The sequence below is a fragment of the Taudactylus pleione genome, unplaced genomic scaffold (genome assembly GCF_031769625.1).
Source record: "Taudactylus pleione unplaced genomic scaffold, aTauple2 ptg001003l, whole genome shotgun sequence".
NCBI classification, from domain to species: domain Eukaryota; kingdom Metazoa; phylum Chordata; class Amphibia; order Anura; family Myobatrachidae; genus Taudactylus; species Taudactylus pleione.
The window spans coordinates 328,451-349,786 of NW_028285404.1; the positions used below are offsets into that span (position 1 = coordinate 328,451).

Genomic DNA, 21,336 nt, shown 5'->3' on the forward strand with positions numbered 1-21,336 from the left:
TCACTACAGCACTCTCTTATCCTACACCCTCCTCTGTCACTACAGCCATCTCTTATCCTACGCTCTCCTCTGTCACTACAGCCATCTCTTATCCTACGCTCTCCTCTGTCACTACAGCCATCTCTTATCCTACACTCTCCTCTGTCACTACAGCCATCTCTTATCCTACACCCTCCTCTGTCACTACAGACTAATGAGGACAAAGTATCTGCCCAGTGGGGGGAGTCACGAGCCATCAGCCCCTATTATACTCCTGCTCTCCCCCTCACATCATGTCACTGTGTGTTACCAGCCTTAGTGTTTGTCATTCATCACTACAAGAGACATAATTCTGACCCATGAGCATTGGGAAGAGACTGTCTCACTTCTTCTTCAGGGTCCATAGGATCTACTTTGGAGTTATATAGCTGGAGAAAGCCATTGCACCAAACAGCTTACCGCTTTAAAGCTCCCAGCATGCACTGGTCCTCTTCCGTATATACCCCACCCACAGCCATTCAGTTTTTCTACTTCAGGGTCCACAGGGTGACCTTTGGGTCTAGGTGATGCAGAGTCATCTGGGCACCTTATGCAGTAAATTTTTCTCCCAGGATGCACTGCTATGCGGGGGGGGGCTGATTAAAAGCCCCTGAAGAATTTTTATTATTTTTAAACTAATTTGTTTTCAAGTGTGGACAGCGCGGACAGTCCAGGGGACGTCCACGGTGCCGCTCCGTCACCCCGCCGGCGGCGAGACACCGGTACGGATCCAGGGATCTCAGCGGGCCTCCAGGGTCTTGGCTAGCAGGATCTCCAGAGGATCCCTGGACAGCGGCCAGGCGCTACGGGACTAAGTTAAGTTAAAAAATGGGAAAAAATTGTTTAAAACTAGGGAAATAGGTTCAGGGCTATTCTGCAAGTATGCGGCAGGTGTATTCTAGAATAGATTTATAGCGGCAGGTGCACAATTGCAGAATTTTTAAAAACTTACTTTAGGGACATCAAAATATGCTAGTACCCATTTTCATGTACCCCAAATTTGATGGGACCACTTAAAAAAAACGAAAAAAATAACATAAGTGCTCTTCTGCAACACTTCTTCAATGTCGGCAAAAAAACACCTGCCGCAGCTTTTTGTGTCCTCGACTTTCATTTGCAGGCTACAACGGGGGTACCTATAGTGATCCCCCATGTTTTTACAGCTTTAGGGGGGTCCTACAATTTTTTCAAGGAAAATTTTGGTTTTTTTACGCAAATCCCACTTCGCAGGTTCCCGTTTTCGGATACTTTATCCCAGGAAAATCTCTGATGTGGAGCGAAAAGTCCAGCACAGATTTTTCGCTCCCATATTGAATACCCCTCTAAGTCTGTGTAGTTGTTCAGTAAGTGCCATAAAGTGCCTTGTATGTGACTGCATGCTAGCGCTGTCTGTCTGAGTTTCACTTTCTTCTGTCAGCCATTTTACTTTCCCTGTCTCTTTTTTTTTTTTTTTCTCACTGAGCTTTAATACAAGTGTTGTCAGGGTGCAGCCTCACAGTCTGTTATTCTGTGTGGTGGGTCACATACAGCATATTGGTAACCTCTTCACCATGTCTGGTAGTGCGAGTGCTATGCCAAATTTGGCTCCCGTCCGGCAGTTATGTAAAAAGTGTACAGCGGGATTAGGGGTGGGAGACATGGCCCTTGAGGGTTTATGTTTGAAGTGTTATGCTCCTCCAGGTCCCTCTACGGTCTCTGCCACTCCGCAGGAGCCCCCTTAGGCCTGCTTTGCATAAGCACTTACGGCCATTGCGGGATGTTTAACTGCCCCTCGTTTTCCCCGCTAGGGTTCAACCAGCAGCAGATTATGCCCTCTCGGAGCCTGCTTCAACCGGGCTGTACCCATGCAGGTGTTATCCCCTCTGTCGGTTAATACGATTCCCACTGCGTTCCAGAGTGTGGCTGAGGTGCGGCAGGGGGAGGCATCCCAAAGTAGACCGGCTAAGAAATGTTTGCAGTCGACTCAATATACTCTGTATGATGATGACGATATGTCATCTGATGATGGGGTACTCCTGGATGAATCTGACTCTTGAGTCCTCAACACGTGAGGTAGAGTCCAAGTCAAAAATATATATATTCCGGGTCTGATACAAGCTGTCCGGGCAACTTTGGTCATAGAGGAGGACGAACCTCCAGCACATACTGTAAGTCCAAACATGCATATTTCGAGGACATAAAGACGGCGGCGGCTATATTTCCTTTGTCTGACCAGCTGGTGGAACACCTGGAGGTGGCTTGGAAAACACCTGTAAAGTGCAGAAGCGTTTGGCCTATACCGAGGACTATTTACTAAATGGGAAAATTAGCCGGCGGTGGATTCCCATGTAACGTGCTTGGTTAATAGCACAACACTCCCTATGCCTTCCATGTCGTCCCTGAAGGATACTACAGATAGTGGAGGTTTGCCTGAAATCCATTTATTCCCTTTCAGGTGCCGCGTGCAGACCAGCCATGGCTATCTGCTGGGTGGCTCGGGCTATAGGCAAACACCCTGGAAAAGTCCTTGTCTTCAGATGCGACCAGGGAGCAGTTGAATCCTGTGGGCAACCTACGAGGTTCAGCTACCTTTTATTAACGAGGCTGCCTTGGATGTCAGCTTGTTGAATGCTAGGATTTCCACTGTGGCCATTGCGGCTCGCCGCTCTCTGTGGCTTCGCTCTTGGAGGTCAGATGCAGACTCCCAAGAAGGGCTTGGAGTGTTTGCCTTATAATGAAATCAATATCTCAAAAGAAATGAGAAAACAGAATGTCCTTTATAGGCGCACAAATACAAATAACGCATAAAATATAACCTTTATTGGTATATATTAAAACCTTATTATGTGAAATATAGTTAAAATAATATAGATAGAAGAAATAGTGAAAAAAGATAGAATGTGAAATAAAATATCAAGGCACTTGACTCACTGGGTGCTGCTATTCATATTATTACTATGATATTAGAGAATCTATGTCTCTTTTATATAGTAGTAAATCATAGACCTTATAAGCCTTCACAATAAATAATCGTTACTCAATATGTCTTATATTAATGTATATTCTGAAACATACCATAATATGTATTATAGTTGAATATATGTAACTTATATAGACTTAGTGATTATACCAGCTCAATTACACTACTATATATTCAATCAATACAATACATGGATTCCTTGTTTCAATATAAGATACATAATGGTAACCATAATAATCACATGTGATTATACTACGCTTTATGTTAATTACCAGCCATCTCCATTGTATCTCGTGTTGTGTAATTAGCTGGAGATCAGGTGCAGGTTACAATATAACTGAATGTTGCTACATAATTGCTAAACCTGTCAAAGGCTCAGAGGAGATACGTGACTACTTGTTATCTTATAATCATAAAGATTAGTATCTTACCGCTACACCTGTAATGAGTAGTTGAGAGACCTGATATATCAGTAATACAGGAGTTTAGTTTCTAACGGAGAACATCAATTAACCATTAAGCAATATAGTATGATCAACATTTACTCTGACCGGTTATCTTATATCCTCAGAAATTCTATATAATACCCTAATACGATCATTTCAGATCTCTAATTAGCTTATTTAGGTTCTACCCAAAGGACCCCAATACACAGTGTGTATTAGCATAGCTAGGAAGGAGTTGAATATAATACGCAGTAACTATAATTAATGTTCACAACTGTTCAACCGCAACACATGGAAATATGGTTACCATTATGTATCTTATATTGAAACAAGGAATCCGTGTATTGTATTGATTGAATATATAGTAGTGTAATTGAGCTGGTATAATCACTAAGTCTATATAAGTTACATATATTCAACTATAATACATATTATGGTATGTTTCAGAATATACATTAATATAAGACATATTGAGTAACGATTATTTATTGTGAAGGCTTATAAGGTCTATGATTTACTACTATATAAAAGAGACATAGATTCTCTAATATCATAGTAATAATATGAATAGCAGCACCCAGTGAGTCAAGTGCCTTGATATTTTATTTCACATTCTATCTTTTTTCACTATTTCTTCTATCTATATTATTTTAACTATATTTCACATAATAAGGTTTTAATATATACCAATAAAGGTTATATTTTATGCGTTATTTGTATTTGTGCGCCTATAAAGGACATTCTGTTTTCTCATTTCTTTTGAGATATTGATTTGGTTCTATTGGTTTGTGTCCCAGGCAGCACCCCCAGACAATTAAAATGTGTGTGAAATAGTCAATTGGGGTTTCATCATAATAGTTAGTGCAGTGGTTCCCCTCCCCTTTCCCGTCAAAACTGAATTTGCCTTATAATGGTAAGGTCCTGTTTGGCCCTGATTTAGAAAAAAATTGTGGATACATTGGCAGCGGCTAAGTCGGCTTGTCTGCCTTCTGCTCCTGCTCCCTCGGGGTCTAGGACTTCGTCCTTTTGGACTTATCGAACACCAGGTAAGGTTAGAACTCAGTCCTTTCCTAGGCCGTCAACCACCAAGAAAAATACCAAGCCTAAGAAACAGGCTTGGAGTGCGAGACGTCCGGCTGCTAAGCCTGACGACAAGCCCTCAGCCTGACGGAGCGCGCCTCCCCATCACAGGGTGGGAGGACGACTTCAGTTCGCCCAATGCTGGTGTAAGACTACCACAGACACCTGGATGAGAGAAGTGGTCTCTCAGGGGTATGTCCTCTTTAGCTATTCAGGAGGCAGTACAGTCCTTGCTTCAGGCAGGGGTCATTGTGCCGGTCCCGTTGTCCCAGAGGGGAACAGGTTATTATTGCCTTTTTCTGGTTCAAAAACCGAACGGATCCCACCGACCTATCCTCAATCTTCTGTCCCTGAACAAATTCCTCAGGGTGCCTTGGTTCGGGATGGAAACCCTACGCTCAATCATACTGGCTATGGAACCTGGGGATTTTATGGTGTCACTGGATATTCAGTATGCATACCTGCATATTCCGATTGCTTCAGCTCACTAGCATTTTCTCAGGTTTGCTGTGTCACAACAACATTTCCAGTTTCAGGCTCTACCGTATGGCCTCTCTTCTGCACCTCGGGTGTTTACAAAAATTATGGCGGTAATGGCAGCCCATCTGCGGCTGAAGGGGTTCTGCCTGTTACCATACCTGGACGACCTCTTACTGTTACCAGGGTCTCCAGAGGTACTTCACCACCACCTATAGCTGACAATATTTGTGCTACAGATGCATGGGCGGCTGATCAATTGGAGAAAGTCCTCCCTGATCCCGTCTCAAAGGTTTCTCTGTTGGATTCACAACAGCAGAGGATTTTTCTGACTGCAGACAAGATCTCCACTTTGCAAACGCGAGTGCGCAGATGCCTCCACAGTCGCCGAGTGTCCATACACTCAGCAATGCAGTTACTGGGATCCATGGTGGCGACATTCGACATGGTGGAATATGCCCAGTTTCATTCCTGGCCTCTGCAGAAATTGATCCTCTCCAGGTGGGACGGATTACCCCATCAGATAAGGTCACAAACGATGGTGCTCTCTCCGGAGTTGCGTCTTTCCCTGATTGGTGGCTGCAGTTGGTCCACCTCACCAGGGGGCGCCCCTTTTGGATTCCGGACTGGGTCCTTCTGATGATGGATGCCAGTCTCCGGGGTTGGGGCGCAGTAACAGGTCCACACTCAGGGACGGTAGACAGCAGAGGAGTCTGCTCTACCAATCAACATATTGGAACTTCGGGCATTTTTCAGGGCCCTGCAACAAGCCAGACTCGTACTTCATGGAAAACTCGTACAAGTTCAGTCAGACAACGCCACGACCATGGCTTACATAAACCATCAAGGAGGGACTCGAAGTCCGGCGGCAATGTCGGAGGTGTCACGCATCCTGACATGGGTGGAAGGCCATCTACCAGCCATATCGGCTGTGTTCATTCCAGGAGTTCTCAGTTGGGAAGCGGACTTCCTCAGCTGTCACGACGTGCATCCCGGGGAATGGTCTCTTCACCAAGAAGTGTTTCAGCTCCTAGTGGACAGGTGGGGCTTTCCGAATGTGGACCTCATGGCCTCTCGACAAAATCACAAACTGCCACTGTACGGGTCCAGGACAAGGGACGCCAAGGCTCTCTTGGTAGACGATCTGTCTCTCAAGTGGACCTTCCAGTTTGCGTACCCTCCAATCTCCCTCGAGTACTTCGGAAGTTCAAACATGAAGGAGGCACTGTCCTCCTGGTGGCTCAAACGTGGCCCAGACGTCACTAGTACTCAGATCTTCAGAGTCTCTCCATCGATACTCTGCTACTGTTGCTTCAACGTCCGGACCTGTTGTCTCAAGGTCCTTGCCTTTACCCAGACCTGGGTCATCCTGTCTTTGACGGCGTGGCTCTGAGACATCCCTGAGACATCTTGAGACAAGGTCCAAGGGTTTTTCCGGCTCTGTGGTTAACACCTTGTTCAGAGCAAGAAAACCTGCCTCTGCCAGGATTTACCACAGGGTGTGACATACCTACTTTGAATGATGTCGTCCCAGAGGTTACGACCCCCAGGTGTTTTTTCAGATATCCAGAGTTTTGGCTTTCTTGCAGGTGGGTTTGGACCTTGGTCTTCACTGAAGGTGCATGTGTCTGCCCTTTCAGTGTGGTTCCAGCGAAGGATCGCTCCTCTTCCTGATATCCACACTTTCCTACAGGGGGTCCTTCGCATTCAGCCTCCCTTTGTCCCTCCTGTGGCGCTTTGGGATTTGGCTATGGTTCTTATTGCCCTCTGTTTGAACCCCTGGACTCTGATTTCAAATGGCTTACTGCTAAGACAGGTTTTTCTTCTGGCTATTGCATCTGCCAGAAGGGTGTCAGATTTGGGGGCTCTCTTGTCGTTCCCCATTTCTGTTTTTTCACCAGGACAGGGCGGTGCTTCAGACTCGCCCTGGTTTCCTTCCTAAGGTGGTCTCTAGTTTCCACATTAATGTGGAAATTATTGTGCTGGCCTTTACTTCCCCAGACCTCTTGACAGGTGAAGGCCTCATTGGATGTGGTACGTGCTCTCAGGATTTATGTGGACCGTACCAGTTCCCTTCGGAAGTCAGACTCCTTGTTTGTTCTTTATGGTTTCCACAAGGGTTGGCCAGCCAATAAACAAACTTTGGCTAGATGGCTTTGCATGACTGTCTCTGAGGCTTACACTCATCCAGTGCTGCTCGTCGTGGCACCTCGGCTGTTTAGCTTTGTAAGGTGGCCACGTGATCTTCTGTCCAGACCTTTCTAAGGTATTATGCATTTGATACCTTGGCCTCTCGGGATGCTTCCTTCGGGTGGCAGATTCTTCTCTCTGCCCAGGAGCGTCCCTACGGTACTGCTTTGGGACATCCCCAAGTTCACCCTGTGGACCCCTATGGACCCTGAAGTAGAAAATGAGAGACATGGTAAGTACTTACCTTTGTTATCTCTCTTTCTACGAAGTCCATAGTGTCCACAGGGCACCTGCCCTGACGCACCTGTGCATCAGATGGGCTTCTCTCTGGTCACCGGTTTTCCGTCGCCTTCGGTGTGAGAACGTGATTCTTGTGTGTTCCAGACTTTCTTCTCTCTCTCTTATCCTCCTCCGGCCTTTGACTTGCTACAAAACTGAGGTGCCTCTGGCCCGGGGGCGGGCTATAGAGGGAGACCCAAGTGCATCCTGCGTAAGGTGCCCGGATGACTCTGCATCACCTGTACCCCAAGGTCACCCTGTGGACCCTATGGACTTCGTAGAAAGAGAAATAACAAATGTAAGTTCTTACCTTATCTCTAATTTTTTTGTTTGGTGCGCGGCAAGTATCCAGACGCACCTGGTTAACAGCGGGACTGCCTAGGCAGTCCCAGGCTTTTCTTTTTTGATTTACCTTTTAGTTTTTTGAACTTCTGAGTTGAGCGGTACTAAGCCACGAATAGGACGCAAGTACTGCGACTCCATCTACCGATGCCGAAACGCCAGTACCGCTATATATGCCCTGGGGATTTTGGAGGGCCCTAGCGCGGCTTAGCTAGCGGTCTCGCTGGGGTCCAGACTGCGATCGGATTCACGGAGATGGCAGGTAAGCGAATCCTCGTGAGGGGAATCATGCGCAACGTAGTCCAGACCTTCGTTGTAGGAGACGCACCAGAGACAGCTGCGGGTTAAGGCCTCGTGTAACGTGGACTCGCTAAGGCGCCCGGGGCCATATCGTCTGTCGCCGGGGATGGGTAGTAGATGCACTAGAGCGCACTAGTTAGCATCTACTACTACCGTCAAAATCGCAGCTAAGGGGAGATAGGCGCACCCCCGGCCGCTCCTACCCAGACACAACTTCCGGTTACGGATTCCCGCCTCTGGGTTGCTACTTCTGACCACCTCGTGTGTGAGACGCTTGCAGTAAGCAGTTGTGCGTACTGCTGCAGGCTGGATGTCTCAGAGCTCTGGTCTGTCTCCCTGTATACCTTTCCTCTGGGTCTGGTATTAGCGCTCTATATCCTGCCAATACCCCGGCGGGGCTGGTCAGTTGATTCAGAGTCAATTTGCAATAGCAATGTTTGTATTTATGCATTGTATGTGACTTTCATGCTAGCTGCTGTGTATATATACACTGTCTTTGTTTCAAACTGTCAGTTATATCTATCACTGTATTTCTCATCATCCCTCTGAAAAAGTGTGTGGGGTTTTCCATATGTGAAGAGGGTCACCTTGCTTTTATACTGTACACCTTATACTTATCACGCATTTGTCACGTCTGAGGGTAAAGGTGAGAAGGGTGAGCCTCCGGTGCTCAAGTGATGTAAATCCTGTTTGGCAGGCCTGTCTGAGCAGGATTTTGTGCAAGATGGATTGTGTAGTGCCTGTTGTAAACAGCCACCTTTTCTATCTTGTACACCTGCACCAGCACAAGAACCACCCTGGGTGGCGTCCTGGTCTTGGGTTTTGCCGCGTTTGGTGGACAAGGCCGCAGCATTGTGTGCTCCTGCCACAATATTGCCTCCTACTATGGGATACCCACAGCAGTTGCATCCTTTTATGTATATGTCCCCCATGAATCTCTGTTGGTTTGATTCTTCTGCTCACTCTAGTCAGAATATGCTGCAGTCTATAGCCCCTCAGTAGGTGGTGCAGGCGAATAGACCAGTGAATGTAGCAAATGGGAAGTTCCTCCATCAGTAGATGCTCATGTGACTAGATTGATCAAGAGCTCTACATTACCCATTCCTGCAGCATCCTCTTTGAAAGAGGATGCAGATAGAAAACTTGATAACTATTTAAAATCAGTATTTTCATTATCTGGGGCTATCACCAGGCCAGCTATGGCTGTAGCCTGGGTAGCCAAGGCTATGGAAGAATGGATGAAGTCTCTGGAGGAGAGCATGCCTAATGCTACCAGAGAACAGCTAACTTCCCTCTGTTAGATGCGAGAAGCAGTTATTTATATGGGGGAAGCGGTCATTGACGCATGTATCTTAGCTTCTAGGGTATTGGCAGCTTCAGTTGCAGCTCAAAGAACCCTTTGGCCAAAAACCTGGAAGGTGGATACAGGTTCCAAGAAAGCCCTGGAATCCTTGCCTTTTGTTGGGAAGGTACTGTTTGGACCAGAGCTGGATGACATAGTGTCTTCTCTGGCAACATCTAAATCTGCTGGGTTGCCATCTACAACTACTCCTAAATATAGGCAGTCGTCAGCTCGGTCCTTTCGACCACAGAGTAGGGCAAAGGGACAGTCTTCTTCTAGACAGGATAATTCCCACAGGAAATGGCAGACCAAGAAATCCTGGTCAACCAAGCGTCCTGCTTCCAAGCCGGACGGTAAGCCCACTGCCTGATGGGGCAGGCCTCCCCCTGGGGGGGTCCCAGGGCTGGAGGCCGTCTCCTACAGTTTTCTCAGGCCTGGCATCAGACCACGACAGATGCCTGGGTTCGAGAGGTGGTCTCTCAAAGTTATGCCATCAGGTTCCTGAGGCATCCTCCTCAAAGGTTTGATGGTACAACCCTGCCTTAGGCCCGGTCCGGTCCTCGACCTTCCGGGAGTCTATTGGGGCCCTCCTGAGGTCAGGAGTCATAATCTCCGTTCCTGTGACGCAACAGGGAAGGGGTTATTATTCAGCTTTGTTTTTGATTCAGAAACCAAATGGGTCACATCGCCCTATCCTGAATCTGAAGTCTCTCAACAGATTCATCTATGTTCCCAAATTCCGTATGGAAACCCTGTGGCCAATTATGCTGGCAATGGAGCCTGGAGATTTTATGATCTCCCTGGACATATAGGATGCATATATGCATGTTCCGATTGCACGATCCCACCAAAGATTTCTGAGATTGGCGGTAGATCAGCAACATTACCAATTTCAGGCTCTACTCTTCGAGCTGGCACAGCCCCTCGGTTATTTACCAAAATAATGGCAGTGATGACGGCTCATCTCAGATGACAAGGGGTCAGGATACTGCCATATTTGGACAACCTCCTGATAGCACAATTGCAGGAGTTGTTACAATGTCATCTTCAGATGGCCATTGTCTACTTACAAGAGCATGACTGGATAATTAATGGAAAAAGTCCTCTTTCTCCAACTCAGCGGATGGTGCACTTGGGGGCGCTGCTGGACTCTCTGGGCCAGAGGATTCTCCTACCATAGGACAAGATTGCAGAACTACAGTCTCGTGTGCGCAGTCTACTTTGTAACAGAGTGTCATTTCACCTGGCAATGCAGGTGCTGGGCTCCATGGTATCCTCATTCGATATGGTGGCTTATGCCCAGTTCCACTCCAGGTCCCTGCAGCAATGGATTCTGTCTCGTTGGGATGGTCAGTATCATCTGATAAAGTCGGATAAAGTCTCAGGTGATCCGCTTCTCGCCAGAGGTTCGGCTCTCCCTCGTTTGGTGGCTGGAGACAACTCCATTTAGACAAAGGTCGTCCGTTCTGGGTCCCAGATTGGGTACTCCTCACCACAGATGCAAGTTTGCGAGGGTGGGGAGCGGTGACAGGGCATCGCACCTTTTAGGGAAGGTGGACGACTCAGGAAAGTCACCTACAGATAAATATCTTGTAGCTTCGTGCAGTGCACAGAGCGCTCAGTCTGTCGCAGGACCTTCTTCATGGCAGGCCTGTCCAGGTACAGTCCAACAACGCGAGCACAGTGGCCTACATCAACCATCAGGTAGGCACACGAAGTCCGCAGCCATGAGGGAAGTGGCGATCATTCTGCTGTGGGCAGAATGCCATCTTCCGGCAATCTCTGCAATATTCATCCCAGGAGTCCTCAACTGGGAAGCAGACTTTCTAAGTTGTCAGGACCTACACGCCGGAGAATGGGCTCTTCATCCAGGCTTCTTTCAACTCCTGGTGGACAGTTGGGGACTACCAGACGTAGACCTCATGGCATCACGCCACAACCACAAGGTCCACAGGTGCGGCTCCAGAATGAGGGACCCCTCAGCCGCCTTCGTGGACACTCTGGCGTTGAGGTGGAACTTCAGGTTGGCATACCTGTTGCCTCCGATCTCCCTCCTCCAAAGAGTCGTCAGAAAGTTCAAGCAGTAAGGTTGGAAAGTTAATACTAATAGTTTCTGCCTGGCCCAGGAGACATTGGTTCACCGATCTGACATGTCTATCCATAGACAGGCCACTTCCACTGCCTCTACGACTGGATTTGCTAGTGCAGGGTCCCTGCCTATATCCGGAGTTATCTTGGTTGGCTTTGACGGCGTGGCTATTGATTCTTCCGTCTTAAAGGCCAAAAGTTTCTCTGCTTCTGTGATCCAGACAATGATGAGGTCAAGGAAGCCTGCTTCAGCCCGCATCTATCACAGGATTTGGCATTCATATTTACGTTGGTGTTCCCAAACAAAATATGACCCTAAGGTTTTCAGGGTTTCAAGAGTACTTGCTTTTCTGCAGGCTGGATTAGACAAGGGTCTTCGCCTGGCTACCTTTTTAAGGGTTCAGGTTTCTGCTTTGTCTGTTTTGTTCCAGCGCAGAATTGCTTCCCTGGCAGATGTAAAAACATTTTTGCAGGGGGTTCTCCGACTGCAACCTCCGTTTGTCCCTCCAGTAGCACCATGGGATTTATCCTTGGTTCTCAGGGCGCTGCAAGCTCCCCCCTTTGAACCCTTGGATAAGGTGGACTTAAGATGGTTGACAGTGAAGACACTTTTTCTCCTCGCTATCTCCTCCACTCGAAGAGTTTCAGACTTGGCAGCACTGTCCTGTTGCTCTCCATATTTGATTTTTCATCATAGAGCTGTCCTCCGTACTAGGGCGGGTTACCTTCCGAAGGTGGTATCCCGTTTCCATATGAATGAGGAAATTGAAGCCCCGGCTTTTGAGTCTTCAAACCTGTCTACAGGCTTCCCTAGATGTGGTTCGAGCCCTTCGTATCTACGTTGATCGTACCAGCTCCATCAGGAAATCAGATTCTCTCTTCGTGTTATATGGGTTTCACAAACGAGGCTGGCCAGCAAACAAACAGACTTTGGCTCGCTGGCTGCATATGACTATAGCTCAGGTCTATATACATATCCCTGTTCCTAACAAGGTGACAGCACATTCTGCAAGGCAGCCACATGGTCTTCCATCCATACTTTTATCAAATTCTATGCATTTAATACTTTTGCCTCCCAGGATGCTTCCTTTGGGCCGCGGATTCTCCTCTCTGCTCAGGAGCGTCCCCATCCTTAAGGGAACTGCTTTAGGGCATCCCCAAGGTAGATCCTGTAGACCCTATGGACCCTGAGGAAGAAAATTAAAGTTATGGTATAACATGCCCCAGTTAACGCTTTTTCTACAAGGTCCATAGGGTCCACGGGGCAGCCACCCTGATGCACCTGGCCTCAGTTGGGATCTGTTCTTTGCCTTTTTGTATCACTGATTCCCTCTTCATATTTTGAGTGTGTTTCTTGTGTACATTGTACTTCCTTCTCCTCTTTACGTCTCTTGCCGTTAGGCTTGTTTACAAACTGAATGCCTGTGGCTGGGTGTGGAATATATAGGGAGGAGGACTGGTGCATGCTGGGAGCTTCAAAGCTGTAAGCTGTTTGCTGCAATGGATCTCTCCAACTACATGACCCCAAGGTAGATCCTGTGGACCTTGAAGAAAAAGAGTTAACTGAGGTATGTCATACCATAATTCTAATTTTCCCAAGATCCTCCTGACATCACATGTGACATTACCCATGGACCTCTCTGTGCACTCATAGTAGTAATATCTGTACAAGAAATACTTAAATACATATAAGGATTTTCCTGATCTGGTCTGAGCTAAGCTATATACTAGCACTAATGTATGTTATAAATATGTAATCTCATGTTAAAGGTATGAGGTATGTAATCTCATGTTAAAGACTTGGAGCTGTGAGGAATGGAGTCAGGCTGTGTGAGAAATTATAACTTTCCTGACTCAATAGTGCATTGAACAGGGTTTATTCAGACCATGGCTAATACTAGTAAATGGGGACAACGTCTTACTGTCCAGAAAAGCGAAGATATATGGTAACTTATTAGAGCCCTCCCTCCCTCTGGACCCCATTTTTGACCAGGGGGAACAGGCTGGAGCAGACCTGGAAGTTTTCTAGTTGGGGATACAGATATAACATCCCCCACTCCTAGGCTTCCATCTTCCTGCTAAGGGCTGCGCTTTCTTACCAGGCAGCCTCATGTACAGAGGGGAGAACATTACCCTCTGTCCACTGGCCACCATGTTAAACCTCTGCAGGGGAATACACATGTACAATGAAATCATCACCATGCCTTGGTTAACGGGCATGGTCAGAACTGTACAAAATAAGGGCTCTGAGAGCTCAGATGTGTAGATCCTATGAACATCTAGAGGAGCGGATCATCTTCCAAGAACATCTGAATGATGTGATATTTCTTGTACCTCAGCTAGGAATAAAATGTCTCTTTAAATAAATTTTACAGGAGGAAATAAAGCTCTTCCTACCTCAAAAGATGCCTGTATATGCTTTTATACTGTGCCTACCAGCTTAGCGCAAAATGCTGATCTGTACTCCGGCTGTCCTGAGGTTGAGCCAGTGTCTACAAGCTCAAACCCTCTGCCTTCTACCAAGCACAACACTGATCCACAGTAAAAGGCCAGTGGAGGATTTTCAGCCATCAACCTGGAGGTGTTGCAGCAGAGTAACCACTCATACCAAGAAGCAAACCTTTCCAGGTGGCGGTGTAGGAATCTGTTTGAGGTGACGGTGTAGGAGCCTGGTGGAGGAATCTGTTTGAGGTGACCTGGTGATTGCAGCGAGTCCCCCCTGTACAAAGTAGTCAGAGGCAGAGGAGTTCTTGGTATTCATGGACATATGTTTATCTCAACATTCCCACTTGGGATACTCACCAATTCCTGCTCCACTTAGCAGTTCAATATGCTTATTACCATTTTAGGGCTCTACCCTTTGACCTCTCAACAGTTCCTTGTGTCTTTACAATGGTGATGGTGGTCATGGTGGCACACCACCGCTTTCTGGGTGTCACCATTGTTTCATATATGAACGTCCTTCTTATCAAGGCCCTTTCCTTGGAGATTTTTTGTTCGGTTGACATATCGGGTCTTGATCTCACGTGAATGGATTATCAATTTTAAGAAATACAATCTTGCACCATTGCAGAGGATGATTTTCCTAGGCATGCTATTTTATACCTTTTGTCTCTCTGCCCCAAGGACAGGAGTATGGCCATCCAATCGCTGATTCATCTGGACATACACTGTAGGGCAGTTTCCATCCATCTCTGCATGCATCTCTTGGGAAAACTTGTGTCCTCCATGAAGCAGTTCAGTTCAGATGGTACCATTCCCTTGAGCTCCAGTCGAAAGTTTTCCAAATTAGACGGCACACGTCTCTACCTGTCTCTAATCATCCATATCTCCCCTCAGACTTGTCTGTCCCTCCTTTTGGAGGCTGGATTCCAGACCATGAATGCCAGTCTCCGGAGCTGGAGAACTGTTGTTCTTCAGGTCCACATACAGGGGGTTTGGTCTCTCTGGGAGTAGGTACTTGTCCTTCAATGAGGTTCGTTGGTGCAACCATGTTGTCTTTGATAGGGTGAGTACTAACCTCCATTCTCTACCTGCTGCGTTCACATGACTGCCTCCTCCTATCCCTTACAAAAGCATCCTATTTAAGCCTGCACCTGAGATCAACACATTATCGGAACAATGTGGTTCTTTATTCCCCTGTGATCTCACTCTCTAGTGAGTAAGCCCTTCTGACTGCTGGGTTCCTGCAAGCTGCTGGTTCTGAGTCTGCTTCATCTACTCTGCAGTGTTGTGCTGTGTCCAGCTTCCAGTCTTCACCTTTCCAGCCTGTGTGTCCAGCACCGGTTCCAGTCTGGTTCTAGCCTGCGGTTCTACTCTGGCTAGCTGCTGTTCTCACCGGTCTCAGTCCGGTTCAAGCCTGCGGTTCCACTCCGTCGAAGGTACTATTACCACGGGTCCCATTCCGGTTAATGGCATCGCTTAATAATTCGGCTACTGTGCCGAATTATCTGGTCCCATTTTTCAACCAGTGCACAATCCATTTCCAGTTACAACCTACGCATTTTCCTTCTGCATACACTAAGACTGCATACATATTTTCTCTGCTAACCGGACAAGCCTTAGCTTGGGCTTTGCCACTATGGTAAATGTCTCACCCTATTCTATTCGATATTAAGAAGTCCCTTTCTATGTTAAAAACATTTTTTTGACGAGCCAATGAGGTCTACTTTTCCTGCTGCTGATATCATTAATGTATGCCAAGGTCACCAGACTGTAGTACAGTATGTTGTTAATTTTCAGACTCTCTTGAATTCAAGGTATCCTGGGATATAGAGGCTCTCAAATCTGTTTTCTGGCAAGGCTGTGCTGTGTGTCTGGAGTAGGACTGGAGACTGTGCAGGAAGCTTGGTGGCTTAATTAGATTCATACGCATGGAGTAGGAAGGAACTAAAACTAAACCATGATAACTAAGAACTCAGGAGATAGGCAGGATAAGCGTGAGATAGCTGTCAGGAACTATGATCTAGGGAAGTAAAAAATAGAGAATAGACTCAGGAATGCAGACCGGGCTGGGACCGGTAATGTGGAACCGGAATGCTGGCTACACTGTCTAAGCAGGAACAACTGAGTAGGCTGCAGACTTTTGTGACCCAGGTTGGTGTCTGAAGAATCAACATTGCACCGGCAACTGGCTGGTGCTCCAGGAAGTCCTTTTTATAGGGATTGCTGACTCCCGATTTGATGGTGCAGTCAGCTGAGCAGAAGCATCATGCAGACTGGCTGAGATGGAGCAGGTGACCAAGATAGCAGCACCCTTGTGCTGGTACTTGGGGAAACTCTTGCGTGCAGACAGACTGTGCAGCACACTGCAGGTAAACCTAAGGCCAGCAGAGCATGAAAACTTCATAGACAGCTGGGAGAGACAAGTAGCATAGCCTAAGAGCCCGGTGCATGACAATTGGATGACCTAATTTCTATATAGTCGTTAATAGTCGTTCCCGAGGCTTCCAGTCGGATTGTTTTTAGTCTTTCCCTGGCTACTGCATCATAATCCAAATATAGACTGGTCTACACACCAACTCCTTTCTTGGGGTTCCCAGTGTTCATCGAGTTGTCTACAATCTGTAGTTCCTCATTGTATTAACTCCAAATAAGGTCCCCTTCTTCCACTGCCTTACAGACAGTTTCAAGATGTATTTTCAAAAGAGTCAGCTGAAACGTCACACCTCACCATGAATGGGATTGTCACATTGACTTGCTCCCAGGCAAGATCCCTCCTTGTGGGGAGTGTGCCCACTCTGTCCCTGAAACGCAAGCCATGTCTGAGTAGATCTGTGAGAATCTGAAACGTGGTTTTATTAATTCCTCCTAATCACCAGCTGGAGCGGACATCTTTTTTAAGAAGAAAGATGGATGCATATACCCATGTATCGATTACCGTCACTTTAACGCGATCACAATCAATAGTAGTTACCCACTTCCTTTGATTATAGAACTGTTTGATCATGTTAAAGGAGCTATCATCTTCTCCAAACTCGATCTCTGGGTAGCTTACAGCTGATCTAACTTCCCATTGTAAACACGTAAAGGAGGTTTTTCTACGTCTTTGAAAAAATAAACTCTTCTGTAAACTTGAAAATTGCACTTTTGAGGTCTTTTCCATTCCATTCCTGGGCTACCTAATTTCTGGTACAGACTTGTGCATGGATTCTGCAAAATTCAAGACAATTATTGATTGGCCTCAACCAAACTCTTTGAAGTCAGTGCAATGCTTCCTAGGGTTTGCTAACTATTACAGAAAGTTTATCCAGAACTATTCAACCATTGTCACATAGTCTCTGGTCTCACAGAGGTGCTAGAAAGGCGCTAACCCTCGCACATAGTCAGAGGAGACCTTTTTAGTTTTCCAGAATCTCAAACCTCCGCCCCAATTCTACATCAGCCAGATTTGGCAGCAAAATTCTTCCTAGAAGTGGATGCATTCCCCGTAGGAGTACTAGCGGTACTCTCACAAAAGCCAAAGATGGTCAGTGGCATCCATGTGGATTTTTTCTAGGAAATTCCTTCCTGCTGAGAGAGACTATGCAATAGGTGACAAGGAGCTACTCATAATGAAACTTTCCTTGGACAAATGCAGTATCTACTAGAGGGTGCTCCAGTTTCCCGTCACCATTTACACTGATGACAAAAATCTACTGTATCTTAAACCTGCTCAATCCTTGAATCCTTGCCAAGCTTGGTGGCCATTGTTTTTGTCTTGCTCCATTCGAGAGGATGACAGTTTGCCTGAGTCTTGACCTAACATTGACCCAAATAAGCATCTCCATCACCAAGACCAATAAAGTCCCTCTATGGGAAAGACTTTTGTGTCTGATAAACTTCAGAAGAAGCTTCTCCAATGGTCTTATTGCCCAAACTTTGCAGGTCATGCGGGTACTCATAAGACTCACATCTGTAGAGATTACTGGTGGCCAGTGGCCATCCATGTGTTAGGATGCCCACCAGTTTAGACTCTTAAATCGCAATGAGATGTGACTAGTTACACACAAGGAGAATTTACAGACACATTTTCAGCAAAAAAATAAAAAAATATATATTTATGCCAATGCTAGAAGAGTTGCACGAGGCCTGGCGGCTCACTTGCACCAGGCATTTTGCACCGCGTGGCATATTGAGGCTAGAGGACACATCTGTATATTTCACCCCTCTATGTATTCTATTTGTTATCCTTATTTGCTTCCTATAAAAGAGATCTTGAAAAGTCTATAAAACCGGGTATGAACTATAGCCATGGTTATATGGTTGGTGTGACTAAAGACGCACCAGACGGTGATGCAGCGTGTATAGAGGCTGCGAGTGGGCGATCTCAGTCCTTGCACATTGGGACGCACAGACGTGCACCAGGGATGGGCTGTGTGATGGCATAAAGTCACTGATTCAACTGCGGCAAAATAGGCAAAGACTGTCACAGCTGCGTCTGGCTCTGAATCAGGTCCTATATATCTTCCCAGGGGGGGTTATCTTTTACCATTTGTTTTCTCAATTGAATGAGGAGTTACTGCTGTGGAATGAATTAGACAATTATATTTTATGACTCTAACCTCTGTATTTTATCCACAGAACAATCTACAGATCTGACTACTTATACTAAGGAGGAATCCGTCTCATGTGATGGAGGAGACCTCACACACACTGACATGTATACACCCACATATCATACACAGTATACATCTACTCATACTAAGGAGGAACCAGTCTCATGTGATGAAGAAGACCTCACCAACAATGACAATTATACTCCCACATATCATACACAGTATACATCTACTCATACTAAGGAGGAATCAGTCTCATGTGATGGAGAAGACCTCACAGACAATGACACTTATACACCCACAGATCATACACAGTATACATCTACTCATACTAAAAGCAACTGCACTTCAAATACTTCCTACTCTGCATGTGGAAAAGGTCTTATTCCAGAACTTGTTCTACATCATACAGGGGAGAGGCCATATTCTTCCTTGGAGTGTAAAAAAGGGCTTAGAAAGAAAGCGGACCTTGCTGTACATCAGAGAAGTCACACAAGAGAGAGACCATATTCTTGTTCGGAATGTGGGAAAGGGTTTTCTAGTAATTCCCTACTTGTTAAACATCAGAGAAGTCACATAAGAGAGATGCCACATTCTTGCTCAGAGTGTGGGAAAGGGTTTAGAAAAAAATCGGAACTTGCTGTACATCAGAGAAGTCACACAAGTGAGAGACCATATTCTTGCTCAGAATGTGGGAAAGGGTTTGCTAGTAAATCCGTACTTCTTAACCATCAGATGAGTCACACAGGAGAATACAAATATTCATGCTCTGAATGTGGAAAAGGTTTTACATATAAATCAGTACTTTCTCGACATGAAAGAAGTCACACAGGAGAGAGGTCGTATTCATGCTCAGAATGTGGGAAAGGGTTTGCTAGTAATTCCGTACTTGTTAAACATCAGATGAGTCACACAGGAGAATACAAATATTCATGCTCTGAATGTGGGAAAGGTTTTACATATAAATCAGTACTTTCTCGACATGAAAGAAGTCACACAGGAGAGAGGCCGTATTCATGCTCAGAATGTGGGAGAGGGTTTAGAAAAAAATCACACCTTGCTGTACATCAGAGAAGTCACACAAGAGAGAGACCATATTCTTGTTCGGAATGTGGGAAAGGGTTTTCTAGTAATTCCCTACTTGTTAAACATCAGAGAAGTCACATAAGAGAGATGCCACATTCTTGCTCAGAATGTGGGAGAGGGTTTAGAAAAAAATCACACCTTGCTGTACATCAGAGAAGTCACACAAGAGAGAGACCATATTCTTGTTCGGAATGTGGGAAAGGGTTTTCTAGTAATTCCCTACTTGTTAAACATCAGAGAAGTCACATAAGAGAGATGCCACATTCTTGCTCAGAGTGTGGGAAAGGGTTTAGAAAAAAATCGGAACTTGCTGTACATCAGAGAAGTCACACAGGTGAGAGACCATATTCTTGCTCAGAATGTGGGAAAGGGTTTGCTAGTAAATCCGTACTTCTTAAACATCAGATGAGTCACACAGGAGAATACAAATATTCATGCTCTGAATGTGGGAAAGGTTTTACATGTAAACCAGTACTTTCTCGACATCAAAGGATTCACACAGGAGAGAAGCCATATTCTTGCTCAGAATGTGGGAAAGGGTATGAAAGTAATGCAGACCTTGTTGTACATCAGAGAAGTCACACAGGTGAGAGACCATATTCTTGCTCGGAATGTGGGAAAGGGTTTGCTAGTAATTTCATACTTGTTAAACATCAGAGAAGTCACACAGGTGAAAGACCATATTCTTGTTTAGAATGTGGGAAATGTTTTAAACAAAAGTGGACACTTGTTAGGCATCAGATAAGTCACACAGGAGCATACAAACATTCATGCTCTGAATGTGGGAAATGTTTTACATGTAAATCAATACTTTCTGAACATCAGAGAAGTCACACAGGTGAGAGGCCATTTTCTTGCACGGAATGTGGGAAAAGGTTTAGAAACAAATCAAAACTTGTTATACATCAGAGAAGTCACACAGGTGAGAGGCCGTATTCTTGCCCAGAATGTGGGAAAGGGTTTCTAATTAATTCACACCTTGTTGTACATCGGAGAATTCATACAGGAGAGAGACCATATTCTTGCTCTGAATGTGGAAAAGGGTTTATTAGTAAATCTTGTATTGCTAGACATCAGAAAAGTCACACAGGAGAGCGACCGTAGCTTTACATTGGAAGGACTGGCTGGGGGAAATGTTCTATGGGAAAAAAATCACCAACATTCATGCCTATCCAATTCTCTTCCATAAGAAATTACCTTTAAAACATTTCATATTGGAATCAACCCCGTTCCCCGTGCATTCATGGTGGAGGGATTCAGTTATGTTCTCCATGGCCGTCTGCCTCGGGCAGCTTCTGCTGCTTGTCCATGTGATCCCTCTTGTGAGAAATGTCATTATTTTTGAAACTGCGGACATGAGACTGTTACATTTATGTTTTCTGCCGCAATTCAAAATACCTATTTAATCCTACTCAGTATGTTGTTCCAGTATCAGTTCTTTACTACATCATCCTGGTGCTCATTTGCTATTGGGATTTCTTGCTTACCTGACCTATTGGCTTGGCTCCTTTTCCTGATCATTCACTTAAGACCTTCACCACGGTTTCTCCTGACTATTGGACCTGACCTTCCCGACCGTTACCGAACTGGGAGCACTGACACTTCTTGCTGGCTTCTGTCTTACCTGCATGTCACTTGCAGCGAATCCGGTACTGAAGACCAGTGGGCACGTGAGGCTTCAGGCCTCTGCCC

At 45.8% G+C, this 21,336-nt stretch overlaps 1 protein-coding gene across 1 annotated transcript in view; it reads left to right on the plus strand.

Moving 5' to 3' along the window:
• The window catches only part of LOC148454343 (uncharacterized), a 68,253-nt gene that overhangs the window by 6,485 nt on the left and 40,432 nt on the right, over positions 1 to 21,336 (plus strand). The window contains 1 exon segment of the mRNA XM_088461012.1: positions 18,584 to 20,744. Within this exon segment, the coding sequence (XP_088317138.1) occupies positions 18,584 to 20,744 (2,161 nt within the window).